This window comes from Garra rufa, chromosome 1 (assembly GCF_049309525.1).
Source record: "Garra rufa chromosome 1, GarRuf1.0, whole genome shotgun sequence".
NCBI classification, from domain to species: domain Eukaryota; kingdom Metazoa; phylum Chordata; class Actinopteri; order Cypriniformes; family Cyprinidae; genus Garra; species Garra rufa.
Window position 1 is genome coordinate 65,657,289 of NC_133361.1, and position 24,432 is coordinate 65,681,720.

General features: G+C 38.3%; 1 protein-coding gene and 1 pseudogene across 1 annotated transcript in view; one reads left to right on the forward strand and one right to left on the reverse strand.

The window, feature by feature from the left end:
• Window positions 1-18,248, reverse strand: part of LOC141342459 (uncharacterized) — a 28,466-nt gene extending 10,218 nt beyond the window's left edge. The window contains exons 1-7 of the mRNA XM_073846910.1: window positions 18,131-18,248; window positions 14,273-15,216; window positions 12,151-12,179; window positions 7,973-8,443; window positions 7,309-7,572; window positions 2,051-2,512; window positions 1,770-1,874 (exon numbers count right to left, since the gene is read on the reverse strand). Of these exons, the coding sequence (XP_073703011.1) occupies window positions 1,770-1,874; window positions 2,051-2,512; window positions 7,309-7,572; window positions 7,973-8,443; window positions 12,151-12,179; window positions 14,273-15,216; window positions 18,131-18,215 (2,360 nt within the window). The 5' untranslated portion in view covers window positions 18,216-18,248. The remainder of the gene's footprint in view (window positions 1-1,769; window positions 1,875-2,050; window positions 2,513-7,308; window positions 7,573-7,972; window positions 8,444-12,150; window positions 12,180-14,272; window positions 15,217-18,130) is intronic.
• Window positions 1-24,432, forward strand: part of LOC141318658 (uncharacterized) — a 530,387-nt pseudogene that overhangs the window by 140,652 nt on the left and 365,303 nt on the right.

Here is a 24,432-nt window from a genome sequence, read left to right on the forward strand (position 1 = left end):
TTCTGGCAGGGGGGAGTTATGTCAAGTTGACTGATTTTTCCTTGTTTTTCACCTGTCTTTGTTTCTGTTTGGTTCCAGTTTCCTTATTTGGTCATGTTCCCTTCCTTGTTTAGTAAATTAATTATTCCCTGCTGCACCTGAGTTTAATTATCCTGAGTATTTAAGTTCCTGCTTGTCCCTTCCTTTTTGTCCGGTCTTAAATGTCTTTATATTGTATCGGATATGTTCCCCTGCTTACCTATCTGGATTATCCTGTTTGGATTACCCTTTGTGGATTTTATTGAACTTTAATTTAATTCTAATCTTTGTGTGTTGCATGCAGTCGTGACACTATGAAGGTAAAAGTGAAATAAGGCTATAAGCTGTATAAAAAAAAGTGGACCACACGATGAAATCAAGACAAGAGCTGATAGGTTCTGACTGAGATTGTAGTGGCTGGAAGTGCAAAAAGTAAAAAGTTTTACACACTGTGTGAACAGTGTATGACGGAACTGTGTAATCTGGCAACAGAAAAAATGCTGTGCAAATGAGAATGAATGAGAAGTGGTTAAAGTATGTGCTAAAAGTGATGAGTTGTAAAAAAATTTAAAAATACTTTCTTTAATGTATAATTAACAAGAAAATGAATGAAGGCCAACTGCGTAGGATTGTTTATTGTAGCAAATGAATTATAAAGGAAACAGTACGTATATCTACTGTACATATAGGCTACTGGAAGCACAACAAAGAATGAACTGTGTAGATTTAAAAAGACCTGCACAAACTAGAATAATATTTTCATGCTTCTCCTGATGAAGTCCATAAATGTAAACAGATATTACAACATTAAATTGACTAAACAATAAGCTAAAATACATTTAAAATCCATGGGAACAAGTCATTTTGTTCAGTTGATGTCAATTCATCTTCCAGTTACATTGTTGCTTTTCCCAGCAAGGTAAAAGTTTGACTACTATTGTGATTCAGAGAAATCAACACATTGAATTGTGTGACATACTCTTCATAGTCACAATTTGAGGGAATCTACTACCCTGGAAATCCAGAGGTCTCGCGAGAGCACAATTTGAATTGTCTCTGCAAGACACTCTGGCATCGAGCAATGATGCAGGTTACTGCAATATGCAAGCAATAGTGGGAACCAATCAAACTGGTGTATCTGATGTAGGCGGGCCAGAGGCGAGCTAAGTTGATGATGACAGCACTGCGACGTCCGAATCATATAGTAAACTTTGAAAGATCGCTGTCGCTACAGATGAACAACAAGTTGTTTGAAACGGCTTTGGCCGCTACAATGAACGAGTTAGACTTGGCTTTCCATATAAAAGGAGGAAGAGAAAACCGAAAACTCGAATCGTTCCTTTGCAAGAAGGACGTTTTTGCTGTTTTGCCGACTGGATATTAAATATTGAATTTAAACCTATGGCGGTGATTGACTTGTGATGTTTACGCTAAGCATCTCACGCGCTTCTTCCGAACTTTGTTAATGAAACATCATTAAGCTCTGCTCGTAGCTAAGCGTGTATTGTTGTGATTGGTCGTGGCGTTATCCAATTACGTTCAGTTAGAGTTTCAAATGCACGCTCGGTGCCGCCCCTCGAGTTAGGCAGTTTTCATTGCTCGATCCCAGACCCATAATCTTAATAGATTAGGGTCTGGATTTTTCCAGGCTAGGAATCTACTGTAATCACTCAATATTTGAAACTACAGTAAAGCGAATGGTTGGGTATGGCCACAGAAGTAAAAAAAAAAAAAAAACTAAAAAGCCTTACGTAGAAACAAAAAGAGATGAAGGATGCATGAAGGTGATCAGATGTAGCCCACATTCAGCTCCAGTGTGAACAGCCTTGATTTCACACAGCTTTTTTCTCAGTACACTCTGGAACAAAGAACACAGATAAAGTCTTACATTTGTATGATTGTTCTTTAAGTGTGATGAAAAACAATTTTTTAGTACTTTGATTTTTGCAGTTTCTTTCCAGAATGAGTTCTCAAATGACATATCAGGCTGCTTTGACATGTGAAACTCTTCTCACACTGAACACACTTGTACAGTTTCTCTCCAGTGTGAACTGTGATGTGAACCTTAAGGTTTATTTTATGCGTGAAACTCTTTCCACACTGTTCACAGGTGTAAGGTTTCTCTCCAGTGTGAATGCTCAAGTGAACATCAAGACTTGCTTTATACTTGAAACTCTTTCCACACTGTTCACAAGTAAAAGGCTTCTCTCCAGTGTGAATTCTCATGTGGACATCAAGCGCACCTTTCAGTGTAAAACTCTTTCCACACTGAGGACATATGAACGGCTTCTTTTTGGAGTGAATTTTCATGTGAGTCTTAAGAACTCCTTTTTGTGAGAAACTCTTCCCACACTGTTTGCAGATGAAAGGTTTCTCTCCAGTATGATTTCTCATGTGGATATTAAGATGACATTTCAGAGTAAAACTCTTTCCACATTGATCACATTGGAATGGATTCTCTTCAGAGTGACTTCTCATGTGAGTCTTAAGTTTTCTATTACATGTGAAACTCTTCCCACACAGTTTGCAGTTCTCCCCAGTGTGAACTCTCATGTGGACAGTAAGTGTTTTTTTCTGTGTAAAACTCTTTCCACACAGTTTGCAGATGAAAGGTTTCTCTCCAGTGTGAATTCCCATGTGGGCATTAAGGGTGTTTTTCTGCGTAAATCTCTTTTCACACTGAGGGCAGGCAAAAGGCTTCTCTCCAGTGTGAATTCTCATGTGGACATCAAGGTATTTTTTCTTTTTAAAACTGTTTCCACACTGAGGGCATATTAACGGCTTCTTTTCGGAGTGAATTTTCATGTGACTCTTAAGATGTCCTCTTAAAATGAAACTCTTCCCACACTGTTGGCAGCTGTGAGGTCTCTCTCCAGTGTGAATTCTCATGTCAGATTTAAGGTTTGTACTTTGTGTTTTTTTATTTATTTCTGGTGAGGAAGTCTTTTTATTCTGTGAGCAACTAATTGATTTTTCTTCAGTTTTGAAATCATGTTTCTCATTTTGATCTTTCTCTTCTGTTTCATTGAGTTCTTGACTCTCCTCTTTCAGAGTCATCAGGTCTGAAGTGAAAAATAAAAAATGAAGAAAAATGAAAAATAATGGCACAAAGCAACAGACATCAAAACATTTAGACTAATGCTGGCAATTAATTAAAAACTAACTACTTGACAATAAACAATTTCACATTAAATCTCCAAATTAAACAATGTAAATTGAATGCAAAACAACAAAAAGACTGTGCATTTAAAATATGTGGCTTATTGGCATCTTTTCACCAAGTAGCCAATGGTAAATGAAGACCAGTCTCATTGAGACAAATACTGCTACTGATCTGTCTCTATTAAATGCATTTCCTTCCAATTTTAGCCATTAATTATAGCCATCATTAAAAACAATTATTTGTAACATATATGTTGTGCTTTTATCACAACTACCATATAATTATAAATAAAAATACTACCTCCTTTTAAAAAAAAAGAAATAACCTTACAAGCAGATTAATCTTTTAATTAAACCCACGGAAGTTATGATGAGTGATTTTTGGTTTTTATTTTATTGTTTGGCTAAAGAGTTTGTGGAGTAACAAAGTACATGTAACGTCATTTCATATTTAAAATACAAAATGAGTAACTATCACAGAACATGTTACCTGTTTCTGATGCAGAAAAGTTATTTGATGCATTCATGACGTCTAGACTGGACTATTGTAATGAACTACTATGTGGCTGTCCTGCATCTTCAGTTAACAAGCTACAAGCTGGTGTTTCTGAAATATGATTATTTATTGCTTGTTGTAATGAACATTCACTGCTATTTACATTTTAATATCACACTTTTGATGATAGCAGAAAAAAATTACTTACAATTAAAACAAATGTCAAGTTAAAAACTGCTTCAAGCAAAATAACGTTTTTGTCAGATACCGCTTTCATTGTTTTCTAATCAAAAGTAGATACTGTATTTAATATTACACAAAAAGTTTTTTTTCTATAGAGCTGGACATTTTAATAAGGATCAAATGAGTGACTTTGAGAATGAAAACCAACCTGTTTGTTCCTCAGTATCTTCATGTTTGACTCTGAATGTTTCTTCAATCTTAATATCTTCACTCTCCTCTTTAATAAACGCCATCTTGGTAATAGTGTGTCACCTGAATCTCAGTTGCTTCAGCAGGAGTTCTTCTGTGTTTGGTAGAAAGAAAAATAAATGTAAACTAAATCTCTGGGTGTTTCAATTATCTCCCTAGTTTAGCAGTCCTTTAACAGATTCCACTTTCATGAAAACATTTGCTGTTTGTAGTCGTTGTCATTTCAAGTGTTTGTTGTTCTCGTTGTATTTACAGTGTTTTGAGCAGCAGATGTCGTCAGTGAGCGGCGATTCGAGTGATTCAAGTCAGTGAATCATTTTGTGAATCGATTGATTCAGTTGACTCAGAATTTCGAAAATATCCGTTTCTATCAACACTACTCCAGTGACCGAATTCGTTAGGAATAAATAATCACTATATAGGGACTACAGTGTCACTAAATAAAGGATTATAGTGATGTATTGGCTGACAGATCATTTCACATTTTTGTATGCAATTCTCTTCTTCTTCTTTTATGTTTAATGGCGGGTTGCACTAACATTACAGTGCATTATCGCCACCTACTGTATTGGAGTGTGAACCAGAGTATATCCCCTTCATCAAAAAAAAAAAAAAAAACTTTACATTCTCTTAATTAATCCCGTTCTTTTTAGGTAGCCAAATAAACTGTCATCCCCATCAACAACTATTCTTTCAATCTTAATTTCATCCACTCCTACCTTCCTCAATTCCTCCTTCATGATTTCTCTTTCATTAAAATACCTTTGACATGCACAAATGACATGATCTACTGTCTCTGCTACACCACAGTAATCACATAGTCCCGTTGGGTGTTTATTTATTATTCTTAAAGTATTATTCAACATAGTATGACCAACTCTAATCCTTGAAAGTATATTTTCCTCTTTAGTATTTCTTCTTGACTTCCTTACTGCTCTAACTGTTTGTTGAATTTTATACAAATGACGTCCTGTATTTCCTGTATCCCACATTTGTTTATGCAATTCTCTAAACGAGTTGTCTTGATTTAAACACTTTCAGTTGTTAAAAGCACACACCTTTCTCCGTTTGAATACGCTCCATGCACGTCACAGTTCCGGGTTCGCGTGTACTGGGCTGGCAACTTCCGCTAGCAACTTCCTGTTTATACACGGACTGAAGCTGGACAGCTATGGCGCTCTTTTATAGTCGTTGTCTTCAGGAATTACCCCATCTCACGGTAAATGACATTGACCACATCATGTGCCGCTCCCAACAGCAAGCGGGAAAAGGGATTTAAAATGTACATCGGTAGCTATATCGACAACTATGAGGGTAAGTAGCTAACGTTATCATGCTACATTATAATCAAGAAACTGACGTGACTGAACTTGTTAACGTTAACTACAGTGTTTCCCATACATTGACTAATTTGTGGCGGCCCACCACAATATCAAAATTGATCACCACACAATGATTTTCTATGTTGTACTTTTGAAATGGGATGAAATCCTTTAGAACATAATATTGTTAGAATGCTGTTGGGATTTCAGGGTTAGCACACTATAACCAGAGAGGGTAAAGCGTTAATCAAGGATCTTTTTATAACGTTACAGCTACTTGTCAAGATCGACTTGTCGTGCAGTATAACTACAGTATAGACTATTCATTTTATTGACTCTGACACCCCCACACCACAAATACAATTCAATTCTGTGGGAAACACTGAGCTATTTTGTTTTACAATACTCTATTAGAACAGACAAACTAGCACAGTGTAAGAACAGTGTAACCCAGTTTCAAAATGTATTTATCTTTTTCCCTAACAGTGTCAATAAAAACCAAGGTGACAGGAGAGGTCAGCGTGAGGGCAGTCTGTCATAGATCCATGAGGAAAAATGAAAAGCCACACGAGTTACAGCGGCCCTCACAACCCACACCAGCCCTTTCAAGTGTGCATATTGTATATAGTTCTCTGCAAACCTATGGTGGCATCATGCCTTCAGTGTGCCTTGAACAACCACACATAAACACATATTATATTGCTATTTTATTGTATTTGACTGTAGAAAGATTTATGAGTGAAGTTACCAACACAATAGATTGGCCGTAACACACTCACCCATTTTAGAATCACATTCCCTCTCTCTCTCACACACACAAAAAAGCAAAACAAAAAAATACCTCAGGTCTGAGTTTTAGATTTATGGTATTCTATTTTTTTTATTGTATTATTCTTATTTAAACAATATTTACATATAAACACTCATGTACATACACAAACACACAAATATATATATATATATACAGCATTATATGTATTGTATTATTTATAGTTATTTACACTAAACAATATTTGCATACACTACATTTATACAATATATACACTTATCCATATATATATATATATATATATATATATATATATATATATATATATATATACCTACCTATATTACATTAGATTATCTTTTGTGTTATGTATTATGAAAATATATAATAAAATATGTAAAGGAAACACTGTCTTACTTTTGTCTGTTGATCAGAGGTATACAGAACAGAATGTGAAATCCATAGTATTTACAAAAGTATATGTACAATATTTACAGGTGACAAACCATTAGACTCAATGGCTCCATGCCTTGACAAGTGGTCCACATTGATAGTTAACAAGCAAACATGCCACTGTAAACAGTTGGTTCATGCTACCAGAAATGGACAATGGAATGACCGTGTCAAACAACTTGTGTTCCTTAATGCGACGGATAAGACGTTCGACATGTACCCTGAGCCTAGCCACAGACTGCGTGTGTGTCACTTCATCAGCTGACATTTGTTTTCCTTTGGTCAGAAAAACAGGCCGGTGGATTTTACATGGCACTAGGCTATCAATTAGAAACCCCTTATCCACCATGATGGCCATGTCAGGGGTAAGAAGGTTAATGATCCCTGACTGTTTGAACAGCTCCCGGTCACTAATAGACCCTGCATACAGTGTAGAAACAAATGTTATTGCACCATGAGGTGCCATTCCTACTAAGGCTTTGAAAGTGCAGTGAGACTTGTAATTTGAAAAGACCTCACTTTGTAGTAGCAAAGAGGAAGGTGTTTGGCAGCGGATCTCTGTGCAGTCCAGGATAACCTGTGTGTCTCGAAATTGATGGACTTCTTCTGGCAGATGGGCTCATACTTGCTCTTTTGTCATCCAAATGCACACTGACCCCAGGACAAAGTAGAGGAAGTTGGCCCAGGTTGTTATGATGCGGCTTACAGTGGTCTGATGTACTTGAAACCGATGACCAAGGTCCTTTTGCTTGAGGCCCAAAGCAAGATGCATCAAGAACAAGAAGAACTCGTCTATTGCAGGAAGTGCCCGAGTGTTTCCAGGCTCCTTGAAGACTTTGGAGCTGGTGACACGAATCATCCTGTGAGTTGCCGGTTCAATCAGTTCCCAGAAGGCCATCAGGTGGTTATATGTTGCAAATCTGTTAAGAAAGAAACATGCATTGGTTCTCACATCATGGCATAACATACATACACATAGCTTTGTAGTAGATTTCCAGTTTAGGAAATAGGAATGCTGAACTAAAAGTGACTGATACAACAATCTTGCCATATTGAGTCATGACAACTATGAAATTCGGTATGTATGATTAAACTAACTCTGGTTGCTGTTGAAGACAATAGCTAATGTTCATACTTATAATTATGTTAGCCTACGTTGTTATTACTTTGATCAGTGTAACTAGCCTACTTTTAGCCAACTCCAATCATATTTATCAGAAACGTGAACTAGTGTTTTCAGAACAATGGCAACGCTATTACAAATGCTTACCACAGGCAATATAATCTTAACTTGTATAAAAGCGTATGTCCTCATCGGACCCAGCAAATCTCTTGAGACCAAAGCGGTGTATGGTCTTTGTTTGCTCCAACTGCTTCCGTAGATCTTCGATCTCCCTTTTTAACTCCTGGTTTTCATGTAGAACCATGTCCACAGCTGCAGCTTCGGGAACTGAACAATAATCATGTCCAGTCCTCTCCACATCAAAGTCCATATCTTCTTGGTCTACGTCCGAGTCAGGATCAGGGGTCAGCGGTCTCTCTCGACGTTCCCAAACACTCAACCTCGGCGGCTCCTCCTGGTAATGGTTCCACTCAAACAGTGTAGGGAAAACACCTTTTTTCAGAAGTTTCAGACGAGTCCCATCCATAAAGTCATCAGGTCTGAAATGAACGCTACACACCTTTGTGTTTTTATTGACTTGGAAGTCATCTCTCCTGATCTGAACGATCCACTTTTTTCTGAGATCCTTTTCCACTGGAAATGAATGGAAACTCAGAGTCGAGTTGTATCTTGCCGACACAACGCACAACGGCACACAACAATGTTCCGATCTAGGTCGCATTAGCTTTTGGTATCGGAAAACCTTTTTCTCCATGGTTAAGCTGCCAAAAACTAGAGATAAGAACAACTAGAAATGTTAGTCGCTGTTAAGTTTTGCGCCATAAACAAGGTTAGCGTCAGATGTACGGAACCGGAAACTGCTAGCCCAGTAGAGAGCGTAGTCGGAAACACGTCACAATCCCCGCTGCATAGAGCGTATCCCAGATGCAGGAGCGCGCGCCGCAGCCTTATGACGTCACGTCTCCAGACCAAAATAAAAGTCTTGTTCGCTAAAATCAATATAATTTTAGATTATACAACACATATAATACTGTACCTAGTACGTAGGATGAATTGCAGATCTGTCAAAAGTCCAACGCTATTGATACTAATTATCTAATTTTATATCCAATACATCATAACATTTGTGATATTCTCAACCAAGAATAAAGTCCAGTATTTCGGTTTTCAAATTACAGGACTGGAAAAAACTTCAGATTTTAAAAAAATCAAAATTAAATTTGAGTTTGCAGAGAGACTGAACTATTATTAAATAAAACTGGAAAAATTAAAGATCTATGACTGTAAAGGATTATATTATATTAAGGATTATATTATTATGTAAAGGATTAAGTATAATATAATATCTCTGACTGAAAAATATGTATTACATTTCATATTAGTGTTAAACACAACATATGGGCAAACAACAGTAGGCTACTTCATTTCAGATTTAGAAATGATCATTCTATCAATTGAAAGTAAAAAAAATAAAATAATAATTGTCCATATTTAAATATTGCTATAGTTTTACATTTTTATGTATGTATAAAATCCAATTATACTAACATTATGGAAGCAACATCCATTTATTTCTTACATTCCTGCTTCTCCTCTGCACGAGCTGGGTTGCTTACAAAGTAATACAATTTTTATTAACTTTGTTTGAAGTTGAAAGTACCCTTTTCCACCCAGTATTAGGGCAATTCAAGTCATTTTTGGATTAATATAACAATAATGATTTGTATGTTTTTTTCCAAGTAGTTTCAAAGCCTTTATACAGTATGGAGCCCCTAACGTCCCCTGTAGAAGAAAAATAATTAATCTGTGGGTACGGTTTTGCAATTCGTTCCCTCAGTTTATAAACCGTACTCATGAATTCATAAAATGTTCCCCAGGGCCGTGCAGAGACCTTTAAAGGGGCAGGTGCTCAAAGTATAAAAAGGGCACCTGGAACTAGGCATTAAAGAGCCCCTCGGGTCCATCACCTCATTGTTGACATTCAGTTACTTACGTAACAAGTAACAATGTCATTAATAAGACCAATAATGCATTATTCGAAGTTTTAATTGCATTTATGTTTAGTTCAGGACTCAAACAACAGAATTAGTAATATTTTTATCAAATTAAAAGGGGCTCCCTAAATAGGGCTGTGCTCAAAACATCAGTACAGCAATACTGTACTGTATATTGTGACACATTCCTTGCTGATATACATATTATTACAGAGTCTTCTAGCAGCCAATGCTGTGAAGCAGTTCTGAGAAAGAAACCGAACATAAAAGACCATTTTAATGTTTAAAAGATTAAAAATATTTATTTTACCTATTCATTTTGATTAGAAATTGTTGTGTAAAGATTTTCTTCTTTCTATTAAATACAGTAATAAAGAACAGCTGTTATATTAAACTCTGTGTGATCACTATTGAAAATATATGTGACCCCTGATGTATTGTATTGTAAGATTGTAGACGGTAGAATATTAAGGCATAAAATGGCATGATTTATAATTCAGATACAGGTTCACAAAAAAAAAAAAAAAACTCATACAATGGAATGTCAACCTTTACACCATTAAAAGGGATAAATCGAGTTTATAATTTATTATATTTTTTCTTAATTATTTAGATTTTTAGAAGGCATATTAACATTTACAAATCTATGTGTTTGCTGCATAAAAACGTAGGTCGATTATTGCAATAATTAGACCATAAAGAACTGAAAAAATGTGGAAATAAAATTCATTTTCTGTCACGAGGGGGCGCTTTAGGAGCGCTGAAATACTACGGTTTCCATAGGAACGGCTGTACACAAAGCAGCATTTAATGCAGTTTTATCAGACGTGAAATGAAAATGCCAACGACACGTTTCTGAGGACACCTTCCCTCCAGAGACGTTCATATAAAGACATCAGTGCCGCGTTTTGACTTTGAAATGTGCAGCATGCATATTCAATGAAATCATTGCCTTTTGAAGTTTAATCCAGCCCTATCGCGATTCTCGTCTTTCCGTCCCCAACTGTAAGACCTCCTAAATTATAATTAAGTATTTTCTTATACTATTTAACATACATAAAACTTTTTATGGCCTTTAATTTGATACAACCTAATTGAGGAGTTTTTAAGGACCTGCAGGAGCCCTCTACTTTACGATAGTCCGTCGGGCAGTCCAGTTAACTATTTTGGTAGCCCGACTGAAAAACACAACAGCCCCGGGACGTCGGGCTAGCAATTTTGCGAGCCCTGCATTACATACACAAAAAAAGACCAGACCCAAGATGCCCATGACATCCTTTTCTCCCCCAAAATGCAAGAACGATTCACGAAGTGAAAATGCACTTTTGTTTACATGACATTAACATTATTGGCAGCTATTTCAGAGCAGGCTACACACGCACAAGCTATAAAAAAGTAAATACTTGTGCATAATCTCTTTTCTTCACGTCATTCTTATAATAATAAGTAACATTAAATCTGGTGAAAACACCACTCACCAGCAGCCACGATCGTGTCTATCCTTGGCGTTATAAACGTGATCGGATCGTCCTGAACCTCCAGTTGGGGTCGTCACGTGAAAGGTCATCATGAGGGTCATTCTATTTACAGCTAAAACATAAATTTTACTAATAGTTCGATTGGGCAGGCTGTCATAAATTCGTTATTTTTATAAAAAAATTTTTTTTTTTTTAATTATTACAAAAAAAAAAATTAACAAAAGGGCACTTTGATCACTAGGGGCCAAAAGGGCAGGTGCTCAAGTTGACCTATGTCAACTGCTGTGGTACAATTACCTTTCTATTTAATTATTCAATAGAACACCATATAAGACATTTTAAGGACATGACATAGGCAGTCCTGATTGTATGAAAATAATGAGAAATTCCTTTTATGATGTGCACAAGTAACAATGCAATATGGCAACTGAACATTTTTGAGAAGTTTACCTGAGAAATGATCAAAAACAACAGAAAAATTGGTAATTTACATATGATTTAAATTGTGACACTTGTTGTCACAATAACTGTGTGTGTACCTGGTATTCATCACGTTGTGGGGACCAAATGTCCCCACAAGGATAGGAATACCAGTAGATTTTGACCTTGTGGGGACATTTCTCAGGTCCCCATGAGGAAACAGGCTTATAAATCATGCACAATGAGTTTTTTTGAGGAAGTAAAAGTGTGCACAGTCTCCTGTGAGGGCTAGGTTTAGGTGTAGGGTAGGTGTAGGGCGATAGAAAGTACGGTTTGTACAGTATAAAAACCATTACGCCTATGGAATGTCCCCATAAAACATGTAAACCCAACATGTGTGTGTGTGTGTGTGTGTGTGTGTGTGGGTCACCATACTTGGCCACACGTAACGTCCTTCACTTCCCTTTCCTTTCGTTTCTGTACTTGGACTGACCAACAGAAGGTTTTGGTGACTACAAGGACAGGCAGAAATGAAGGATATAAAGCAGTGTGTAACAATTGACTTTGCTGTTAATAATAGAAATACGCATTGCATTTTATCAGCTTTTAATAATGTATGTAATGATAAAAATCATTTTTGTTTTAAGATTTTATTAATGACCCAAATACTCCATTTTTCTTTAGAAGGTAGAACTGGTGGGTTTGAAAGCACTTTGTTTTCTTGTCTTTTCGGTCACATGCTCTTCTTGGCTTATTTTTCTTCAAGGTCCTCCAAACTTTATTTTTTCACATTGAAACGGTTCTGTATCATTCTGTCTGGAAGGTTGTGTTGCAGAATGTGCTTCCTGTACCTGCCTTGTAATGATGCATACATTCCTTGAATGACTGTTTCAGATGATGCACTTTTTTTAATAGGATTTTGTCTTTGACCAACAGAACCAGTTTTAAGAAAACAATTTGTGGCATGTGTTTTGTGTAGGTCATTGTCATCTCTAACAGACTCCCTGTTATTGTATTACTTCAAATCTCAAGGAATTATCCCTGATCAGAGTGGAAAAATTGGCCTGGAGTCTTTCATCAGAATATCCATTATCCCTGAACAATGATATTTGTTGTTGCCCATTTCAGCTTCCTCCTCAGGATTTTCAATCGACATGACAGCCTCAAATACACCTGAAAAGTCTAATAATAAATGGTAAATGTTGACCTGGCCAATGCTGTGTTAGCCTCTGGAGGATGTAGTTGTCCACTGTCTGCTTCTCATCTAGTGTTTCTTCTGCAATTTTTAATCCACAAATGTGGCTATAAATGTCTTTATTTACATACAGTGTGTTTGCTTTGGTGTGAAAGCCATGGCACATTCACTTGAAAAATTTGTCCTCAAAAAGGTTAAGCCACAAAAATAAATAACTAACACAGACACAGAAACACTCCCAGCAGACATCTGTCAACATTTTTTATTGTCTGGGTGGGGGAGTGCGTGTTTGTGTTGATGGTTGGGATTTAGTGTGTGATATGATTGAGCTTGATGTTTGAGATTCAGTGGGTTGTAGTGTAGATGTTTGAGGGGCTAATGTGGATGAGGTGATGGATGTAGATTGTGTAGTTGGCAAAAAAAAATCTAGCACAGAGATCTTCATGTGTTGCTTGTGTAACAATGAACTTGGGAAGCACAGTGGCATATTGAGTAATTTGTGCTGTCGTGGACAGATGTGGTGAATGTGTATTGTTGTTTCGATGTTGTCTGCTGTGAGGTTCTGGGAGGTGCTGTGATCTATAGGAGACGTGGCACTTCATGTGGACTTACAACTGTATACATATTGTTATTGCTTATATAAATTATGTATATGTATTGCAAAATGACCAGGTTGCAAAAACATCATAAAAATACAGAACAAAAAAAAAAGCATAGTGGTTTAATAATAAAAAAGCCTGTTCTTTATGATAAACATAGTATGATGGGGGGTTTTTTATTCAATGGACAGTTGTGACATTTTGGTTTATTTGGCTCCATATAAAGAGGGATAAGGTCTTCATTAGAAAGTATTTGAAGAACTGTTGAGTGTGTTATGTGCTTCTGGTATTGTAAAGTATCAAACACTGTTTATGTATTTTTTTGTATGTTTGGGAAATTAAGGAGATGGGTCTGCAAAACCAACTCAATCCCCAGGAAGCAAAACAATTCGGATGTGAAAGAGGAAGAGCAGCTAAAGCCATTATTTTATATATGTATGTATGTATTCATTTTTTTCCTTTACAAAATCATGCTTATTTATTTCCTCCGGGTAAAAAGTATAAGCACACATATTATAGTACATGAATATTTAATTTTAACAGTTATGCTATAGATGGTTCATTTCATCATTGCTATTTTTTCACTGTCGATACTGTGGTAAAACCATAGTTCTTTTGTAGTTACTATTGTTTTACTATAAAAAAAACATGGCTTAACTACAATTACTGTAGTAAAACCATGGTTTATTTTGGAGTTACTATGGTTTTACTTTTAAAACTATAGTTTTACTATGGTTACTGTGGTAGAACCATGGTTTATTTTATAGTTAAAATGGTTTTATTACTAAAACCATAGTTAAACCATGGTTACTACGAAAAAAACATTGTTAATTTTCGTAAAGGAGTGATCACATGTAGCTGACTTTTCTCCAGAGTGAACTCTCATGTGTCTGTTAAGAGTTCCTTTTCGGTTGAAACTTCTTCCACATTGTTTGCAGGAGAAAGGCTTCTCTCCTGTGTGAATTCTCCTGTGGTCTTCAAAGCGCTGTTTTTGACTGAAACTCTTTCCACACTCAGAGCATGAGTAAGGACTCTCTTCATGAGTTTTCTTATGGACTTCAAAGTTTTCATGTTGATCAAAACTCTTTCCACACTGATCACACATATAAGGCTGTTCGTGAATTCTCATGTGTCTGGTAAGGCTTCCATTATGAGTGTAACTCTTACCACACTGTTGGCATATGAAAGGCTTTTCTCCAGTGTGAATTGAAACATGTCTTTCAAGATTCAGCCTATGATTGAAATGCATTCCACACTGTTCGCAGACATAAGGTTTCTCTCCAGTGTGAACTCTCATGTGGACTTTCAGCTTTCCAGATTCAGTAAAACCCTTTCCACACTGTTGGCAGACGTAAGGCTTCTCTCCAGTGTGAATTCTCATGTGGACTCCCAGGTGTCCAGGTTGAGTGAAACTCTTTCCACACTGCTGGCATGTGTAAGGCTTCTCTCCAGTGTGAATCATAAAATGCCTTTTAAGACTTTTTCTAAGACCGAAATGCTTTCCACACTGTTGGCAGCCATAAGGTTTCTCTCCTGTGTGAATTCTCATGTGTCTTTTAATACTTCCTCTTTGACTGAAACACTTTCCGCACTGTTGACAGGTAAAATAACTTCTTCCTTTCTTTCGAGTCTTTTTTCTTGAGGAAGTAATTTTAGTCTGTGAACAGCTAAAAGATTTTTCTCCATTTATGAAATCATAATCTTTCTCTTCCATTTCATTCAGTATTTGACTCTCCTCTTTCAGTGCCATCAGGTCTAAAGTGAAAAAAGACAAGTAAAAGTTAACCCCTGTTTAAAGACACAAAACAGCAGACATCAAAACATTCAAACATGTAAAGTGTCAAAACTAACACACAACTAAATCCTATATGCCCTAAGCCAGCGGTTCTCAATTCCAGTCCTCACGCTCCACCTGCTCTGCATATTTTGCATGTCTCTCTTATGCCGAGTTCAGACTGCATGATTTTAGCCCCGATTTTGACTCGCCGACAGTTTTTGAGAAATCGCCGACAAATGCCCGAAATCACAGGCAAATCGGTGCTCGTTCACGCGAGTGACAATCACACAGTGTGAACTATCAAAGACGCGATCTGAGAGAATCGCTGACGTGTCGCCGACACCCGTGAGGTATTTGGCATGCTAAATATCTGGACCTGTCGGCGATTCAAAATCATGCCGTGTGAAAGGTGATGTGACTGAAAATCACATCGGCGATTACCTACAGCCAATGATACAGCAACATCCAGGCCAGAGAGAAGGTGGGGGAGGAGTTACGAAGGTATAGACCACAGTATCAACAAGCATAGTTTCGGTTTATTTTCTATTCGCTGCAAATGAGTGCACATGCAATTGTATGAGACGTAGTTTGCGGACCGGGACAAAGTTGTCAGTGATTCTTCCTATTGTAAAGTCACGCAGTGTGAAACCCCCTGTCGCCGATCCATCGTGCAGTGTGAACACAGCAGTGACAGAATGCTACTCCAGATAGTAATGCAGTTTGAAAACATCTGTGACGCGATTGCTTTGAAAATCGTGCAGTCTGAACTCGGCTTTAGTTAACACACCTGACTCTGATAATCAGCTCATTAGAATTGAGCTCTGTGCAAGAACTGTGTTCCAACTGACATGGTCCCTACACAGTATTCATTGTTCCCTGATCACTGGAAACCCTTTGAAATTTACTTCACGCCACTGCCTGCAGCGTCTTCAAGCTGCAACCTCCCGCTCTCTCAATTGAAACCAACACGGAAGTGGCTTAAACTGCAATTCACTGACTGGCCGCTAGAGACTGGCTGCAAAAGGGAGGTGCAATTTATGAGATACACTACATGTACCGTCTACTGCTGTAACAAGCAATTCGAAAAACTCTAATATCTCCATAAATGTTCGACTAAGGTAAAAAAAAAAAACTTCGGAAGGGGTATTTACATGGTCTTAGGAGTGCATAGCAATGAAGTCAATCCTACTCCGAACCATCCCTTTAAGAGGGAGTTGGAGCCTTTTCCAAAAAAAAGTGGAGTGTTCCTTTAACACTCATGTTGACAATAGCCAGTTTGGGCCAGTGCGTACCAGGGCTAACAATGAGCTGGACAGGATCAACGGCTTTGCACCTCAAATCGTGAGCACAAAATCAAACAGCACTTCCACTGTCAGACCATCCTTACTGTAAAACCCACCCCTAACACCCCTCTCTGAAACAAACATCACACAACCCCAGCATTTGACCAGCCAGGACAAGATTATGTAGTATTTTATAACTATATGTTAGAAAAAGCACCTTAAATACTGAGGCGGCTGATAATCTGGTGTGTGTCTCAGTCCAGCGTGAGTCACCAGATGAAGCGGTCCGCTGCTTATTTACATGCTTCACTTTTAAATGATTAGCCAGATGTGAGCTTGATGAATGATAGGCGAATGTTTTTTTTTCCCTGCCTGATATACTGGAATTAGTCCTAGATGTTAACGATCTCTTTAACGTTTTTTGACATGGACAATTTTTCCTGTGACTGACCAACTAATAAAATATTAGTTGACTCTTCTCATAAACTAACATTCATTGAACTATTAAGGCAGCAGAACTAGTCGAGTGAAAGCGATGACCAGACTTTATTTCACATACGTAATCATTACATCTGAGCAAGTTAGACCACATGCACACAACCCTTATTTACCTATTTCATATGAAAATATTACTCCATCCTAGCAGTGAATATTAACATATAAATATTTGATTTCACACAATTCTTTAAATGCTGTTTTTAAATCAGAGCACTATGAGTGAAAAATGGTCTTTAAGATAACTCTAATGGTGCGTTCACACCGCACACTTTGTCTGCGTCAGGCAACGCACCTAACGCATCTAGTTTGACGCATGAACGTTGAAGCTGGCAACGCTTGCTTTTTGGTGCGTTCACACCGCACACGTCAGGCAACGCACCCAACGCATCTAGTTTTCTGCACACTTCCCCTGAATAAACCATGGCAAACTATTGGGACTGGACATTTTGGAATCCTGTCATGACCATGTTTCGCTAGCTAACGAAATGGGAAATAATTACGTTGAGAAAAGATTTGACAACCCGATCTCTTCAGCGATCTTCATCCAAGCAAGTTCCTTTACATTCCTGTCTTTATACAACAACGAGGACGGATCATACAATTCTCTGCGATTGCAGACGGCTAGAATAAGTTTGTAGCCGTCTTCAATCGCAGAGAATTGTATGTTGTTGTTTTTTCTGCTCCCGCTTCATTCAAAATACGTGGTGACGTCACTGCAGTGAGACGCTCTGATTGGTTGACGCACTGCGTCAAGTGCGTCAAGTCCGTCAAAAGTTCAACTAGCTGAACTTCTGCGTTGCTTGCGTTTGCTGCGTTGACGCTTGAAACGCAGGTAACGCTTGAAAAGTTGACGGATCCAACGGACACAACGCAACGCAGAGCCCCTGACGGACCTCTGACGGACTCAACCATTGACTTTACATGTAATCTTGCCGCAACTGACGCATGACGGTTTGGGCGGTGTGAACGCAGCATTAGAAAAAAATTAAGCTTAAAGCCTTAAAAAAAAAAAATAGATCTGCAAGAGGGCAAACTGTAGAAAAACACCTGCCAAAGACAAATTAATTGAGAAAATGTAGAGGACAGTTCAGCTTTGAGAATGAAAACCAACCTGTTTGTGTCTCAGTATCTTCATGTTTGACTCTCAATGTTTCTTCAATCTTCATGTCTTCACTCTCCTCTTTAATAAACACCATCTTTATGTTGCATGGATCTCAGTTGCCTCACCAGACGTTTTTTTTTTCTTCCGCGTTTGGAAACTTTGTCCTGTTTAAGATGACAATTTTTAACAGGAAAAAATAAATAAAGGAATAAATAAATGTGTGTGCATCTCAATCAGCTCTAGTTTAGTAGTCAGTGCACTAATAAGGGAGTCTAATTATCTTATTAGAGAAACACTCAAAACTTCAACTTCAACATTTAGTAGCCTATATTACATTTAATTGATCCATATTTAAAAAAAAATCGCTATTGTATTTTAAGATTGTCATTACAACAACAAAAACGTTTGCAGTTGTTTGTAAAAGTTGTCACATGTTTGTGTTTGTCCTCGTTGTATTTTCACTGTTTTGAGCAGCAGGTCTCTCAGCGTGCAGCGATTCGAAACAGTGAATCATTTTGTGAATCAACCGATTCAATTGACTCGGAGTTTGTAATTCGTGTTTCTGATCTGAATCACTACAGAGAGAGAAATCAGACTGATCTGTGGAGGCGCGTTACTCACAAAATAACGTTCATTATTAGATTAAATATTGCAGTGTTATACGAAATAATTATGCAGTCTAAATCGCGTGAAACCATATAATAGACTGAACGCGTTGTATGAATTTAAACACCTTAAATGATTAAAAGTACAGACCTTTCTTCAACTGAAACCATTCACTGATGCAGGAGCGCGCCGCAGCTCTATGACGTCACTTTTTTTTTTTAACTTAAAAAAATAAAAGTCCTGTTCACGCGCTTCTCTGTCTGTGATCCAAAAAGTGCCCTGATATTTACAGGGAAACACATATGAACAATAAAACCTATGTCAGTGGTATTAGGAGTTTTTCTATTGGTGAAATACATATTAAAGTATATTTATGGAATGAAATGAAAAAAGTATTATTTTTCAAATATTTACAAATTGTAATATTTATAATATTTATTACATATTATTACATTTTCCAAATGTATTCATTCATTCTTTCATTTATTCAATCATGTGTTTATGACGTTTATGTCCACAGTTGTTGATTTTTTTATGTTCATTTAACATTCATTAAATTTTGTAGTTATAGATGCATATATATATAGCTGTAGTCTTGTCTAACTTGGAGAATCACATGGCCACTAATGAGGTGCTACCAGCCAGACCTGTCTCCATTTGCACTCATAAGGAACCTCAGGGGTCAGGTTGCCCAGTGCTCTCTTCTCTTAATACATTAAAGGGTCATCGGATGCCCATTTTCCACAAGTTAATATGATGCTTTAGGGTCCAAATGAAAAGTTTGTAATATACTTTGATTAAAAATTCTCAATGGTAGTGTAAAAATACAAATTTTACATGGTAAAAAAATGCCTGTTCTCAGAAAGCGATATCAGTACCTGGCCCTTTAAATGAAATGAACCTCTGCTCACCCCGCCCCTCAGTTCTGTGGGGCCTGTCATCACAAAGCACATGAGGTGTTGCCTAGACAACAGTTGAGGGTTTATTTGGGGAAATAATGGTCGTGCAAGGCTGTTTCTGTTCATTTGTCCTTTTCTTGTGTAGCCCACACACATAAATATCTGCATCTTACATTTATATATATATGTAGGTATATTTATTAAATAGGTATTGTTTATTAGTGAAAGTTTTCTTCACATTACTGAGCATTCCCTCCGTAACACCATTGGTTTTCTAGCATTAAAACATTATGCTTTAAATCTTAAATTGGCATGCAATACATTATCATAATTAATTAATACATTTAATTGTATAACTTAGCTGTGCTCAATGTTTTCAACTGTATTGTTCCATCAGTAGAATATTCGAGTACAAGTAATCTTTTTTTTTTTTTTTTTTTTTTTTTTTTACATATGCTTTTATTTCTTATCTTATTTTAATAAATGTTATAATGGATAAATGTACAACAAATGATTAATACATTAAGATATGTTAAATAAATACCTTATCTGTTTTAAAAAATATTTATCGTCTATGTTATAAGGTTTATGTTATGTTAAGTCTGTAACAAAAATATTCATAGTGTCTGCACTCATGTAGTTGAATGTGTTCAAACAGCCACAAGAGACGCCTGTTCTCTGCCTTCAGACATAATGCATGAGCATTCTTAGTCTGACAGGATTTAAATTTTGCCGGCTAACACCTAAAATTTAGTTTTAAAGACAAAAACATACCAAGAACTATGCTTTCTCACCAATTCAGATTTCTAACACACACTCAAAGTGTTCTGTGTGGTCTGGCAGCTGTAAAAAAAAATGCTGATCTCTGTATGCATTTATATGTATATTGTATGCTCTTATTTTGTCCATTTGAATAAAATAAAGAAATATTTCCTTACCTCCTAATTCTTTCCTTTTAAAAAAATCCTTATTTGCGCTTATCTGTGCATACTGTGCAATAATACTAGTCCTAGTGAAATTAACCACCTATGTATGCTTTGATTCTTCTTGTACTGCCTGCTTCTTTGTGAACCTCACTTGTAAGTCGTTTTGGATAAAAGCATCAGCTTAATTACTAAATGTAAATGTGCATGTACTGTATTTGAAAAAGCCCTCGTATTGCATAAACCCTCCCCTTGAAAAAAATCAGGACAGAAGCAGTCAAAAGTGGACAAAGGAGATGGATTAAAACAACAGATGTATTAAGCCCAGAAGACACAATAGCAGGAATGATGAAAAGCTACTGTTCAAGAATGGTAATTACAGTTTGCAGGATATCAATAGCTGGACTACCAAAAGGTCCTTCAAGAATGTCTACATCCTGTAGTTGTTGCATCTGTGCCTGTGTGCGCCTGAATTGGTTAGCAGGAACTAGTGATGTATGTCTCGAGACCGGTCTTGGTCTCGAGACCACTTTTACGTGGCCTCGGTCTTGTCACGGCCTTGACGGTCTTTGGTCTTGGTCTTGGTCTTGTCTTGGTCTCGGACCTCTCGGTCTTGTCAAGGTCTCGCTGTCGCAGACCGTCATAGTGGTCGGATATTTAGCAGTAGGCTACTACACGCTCAAAAAAAAAAAAAACCTACACGCTCTAGAATCTTTGGTATCCACGACAACACAACATTTGATAATTCAACATTAATATTTTGCACCCTTGAAATCAAATGCAACCAATCACATGCATGTTTATTTATTTTTATTTTTTATTTTTTTTGCGATAGCCGTTGGCGCTCATCCATCCATATAACGTTATGCCCTTCTTGGATCATAAAATTTGCTTTCGTTGATCACAAAGAGTTCTTATGAACGCGATCTCATTTGTAAATGACAACGATTTCCCATGTCTTTTTAAACCTTTGAAAAAGTCTTAAATTCAAATCTGTATTTGCACTGCCGCTAACAGAGAGAGCAGTCATCATGTTAATGTAAAAAAAAAAAAAAACAGGTAGTGCAGTGGAGCGAGTTTAATTTTCTATAATATCAACCGGGGAAAAACATTTCTCATATTTTACTTGTCATAAACACTATAATTCTAAGACAAACGTGCCGTACTCAAAGAGGATATGTTTACGCGTAAAGAGGCTTACGGTGCCCCAGGGGGGAATTTAAAGCGTGCGCACAAATAGTATATTTCGCTCCCTAGTTTTACTAAATCGTAATCGTATTTAGGCCTAACTCGTTCCTGTCACGATGCAGGCAGGAACACACGAACAACGACGTAAATAAAAGACGTATATTTAATAAATTCAACGGAATACAGGCAGACACAGGAACACATCCATATAACATTAAAGACCGACAAGAGTACTGGGAAAACACACACCTTAAATAGACAGACTAATTACAAACACAGGTGCAGACAATAAGGGAGAAACCAAAAACACTCAGAACTGCGGGGGAAAATGGGAAAAACCAACAAGAAAGTCCGGGGGTGTGACATTACCTCCCCCTCCCGGAAGGCACGTCCTCGTGCCAACAAACAGACAAAAGGAAACAGTACAAAGTCTTAGGAGGGGGCTTAGGTGGAGGATGGACTCCCGGGAGGAGGACACAAGATGGAGTCCAGGGTGGTGACGGAGGGAGGCGCCAAGGAGGTGACAGGAAGGGGCTGGAGCAGGAGGAGCCAGGTGGGACCCAGAACTCAGCCATGATGGAGTTCCAAGGTGGAGCCGACGGAGGGAGGAGCAGGTGGTGGGAGAGCCCGATGCGGAGACGGAAAGCCGAAGATCTTGGGTGACACCGCGGATCCGGAGGGCCAAGGCGGAACCCAAGGCTCCGGCGACCAAGGCGGAGATGGAGAGGAGGTCCAACGAGCTGGTGGGACGGAGCGACGAGGCACAGCCGGAGGAGTATAGTCCAGAGGCGAAGGTGGGGTGACGACTGACCAGGGCGGAGCCGGAGGGATGATGGAGCCCGGTGGAGCTGGTGGACCGACGGGCGACAGCGGAGATGAGGGAGCAGAGAGCCGGGGTGGAGCCGCAGGGTCGGAGGGCCGAGGCGGAGTCCAGGACTCTGAGGCTGGAGGCGATGGTGAGGGATCCTCCAGCCATGACACCGATGGAGATTGGCAGACCCGCGGCGAACCCACCGCACAGATGGTGGGCTGAGGGTGAGCAAGGGGACAGACAGCAGACAACGGGGATTCATGAAGGCTGGGCGGAACCAGCGGTGACTCTGGATGGCTGGGCGGAACCAGCGGAGATTCAGGCTTAGGCAGAAGAGGGAGGGTGGGAGGGAAATCCAGGCAGATGGGTATTTCCGTGAAACAGTCAATTAAGTCCCCAGAGTCGTGCTCTTGCTCACCCCCAGTGGCAGTGCAGTGGACGGGGCTCTCTACAGCCTTCTCTTGCTCCACGAAGCACTCCACCGTCGCGGATGTAATGGCCGGCTCACGCACCTGATCAGCAGTTTTGACCCCGTCGGCACTCCATACTGCTGTCGCTCCGGGCTCGGGCTTTCCGTCTGTGAAGGGCTCATAATCTGCGGGTCGGGGTGGCTGGCTGGGCTCTGGGTCCGGAGTGGGAACGCGGGTCTGTTTCTCGCCAGTGTCCACTCCACAAATGCGGCGAAATCCGCTTGAGGGCCATCCTCGGACGACGGCGCTCTGCACGTCCGGGTAGCTGGTGGTGTTTGCTACAAGCTGGAACATGAATGTGTAACCCTCGAGCGGTAAATCCCCTTGCTTCAGCCGGAGGAGGATGAATTCAGGATGGAGGAAGGAATCCATGGGGGAAAACACTACGGAAACAAAAAGACTGAAAAACTGAATGATAAACAAAACGGGGTGGAATACGCAAAAAAAAACTGTTTTGGACGGTCTTTCTGTCACGATGCAGGCAGGAATACACGAACAACGACGTAAATAAAAGACGTATATTTAATAAATCCAACGGAATACAGGCAGACACAGGAACACCAGGGGAAAACATCCATATAACATTAAAGACCGACAAGAGTACTGGGAAAACACACACCTTAAATAGACAGACTAATTACAAACACAGGTGCAGACAATAAGGGAGAAACCAAAAACACTCAGAACTGCGGGGGAAAATGGGAAAAACCAACAAGAAAGTCCGGGGGTGTGACAGTTCCTTTGTATTAAGTAAATTGAGTGAGCAATATAATAATTTGTTTGTTGATTTGATTTAACTAAATCCTGGTCACGATTTAGTAATGTCATGCACAATTTAGAAACGTGAGAAAATGCACATTTTAGAAACGTGAGAAAATACAAATTCGTCGACTCTCAGTTGCACCACATTCACCACATTCATTACTGAAAAATCAGTTATGTAAATGGAAGAGACGGACTCAGGTGCACAATAAATTTTCAAGCATGACATCACTGCTGGTGGGAGGGGCCCCTTCTCGTTTTTTGCGGGGGGGCCTCTAAGATGTGCGGTATGCCACTGATAGAGATTGATTCAAAAATGCAGATTCATCCAGTGATGTTTTTGTGAGCATGTCATTCAATCATTCGAACCACTTTTTCATAAATTTAATATAAAAAATCGGTGTGTTAAACATATTCTATTTTAAATATAAATATTATGTATTAAATTATTAAGAATTCATTAAAATGAATTAAACACTTTTAAATAGACTGAAGCAATTAATATTTTGTCTCACATTATTTTGCTTAGTTTAGAATTGCGAGGAAATCATGATCTCTATTTAATCTAAAAAAAAAACTAAAACTGAAACTAAACTATATAAAAACTAAATAGAAATGTGTTCACAAAATAGAAACTAAACTTAAACTAAAA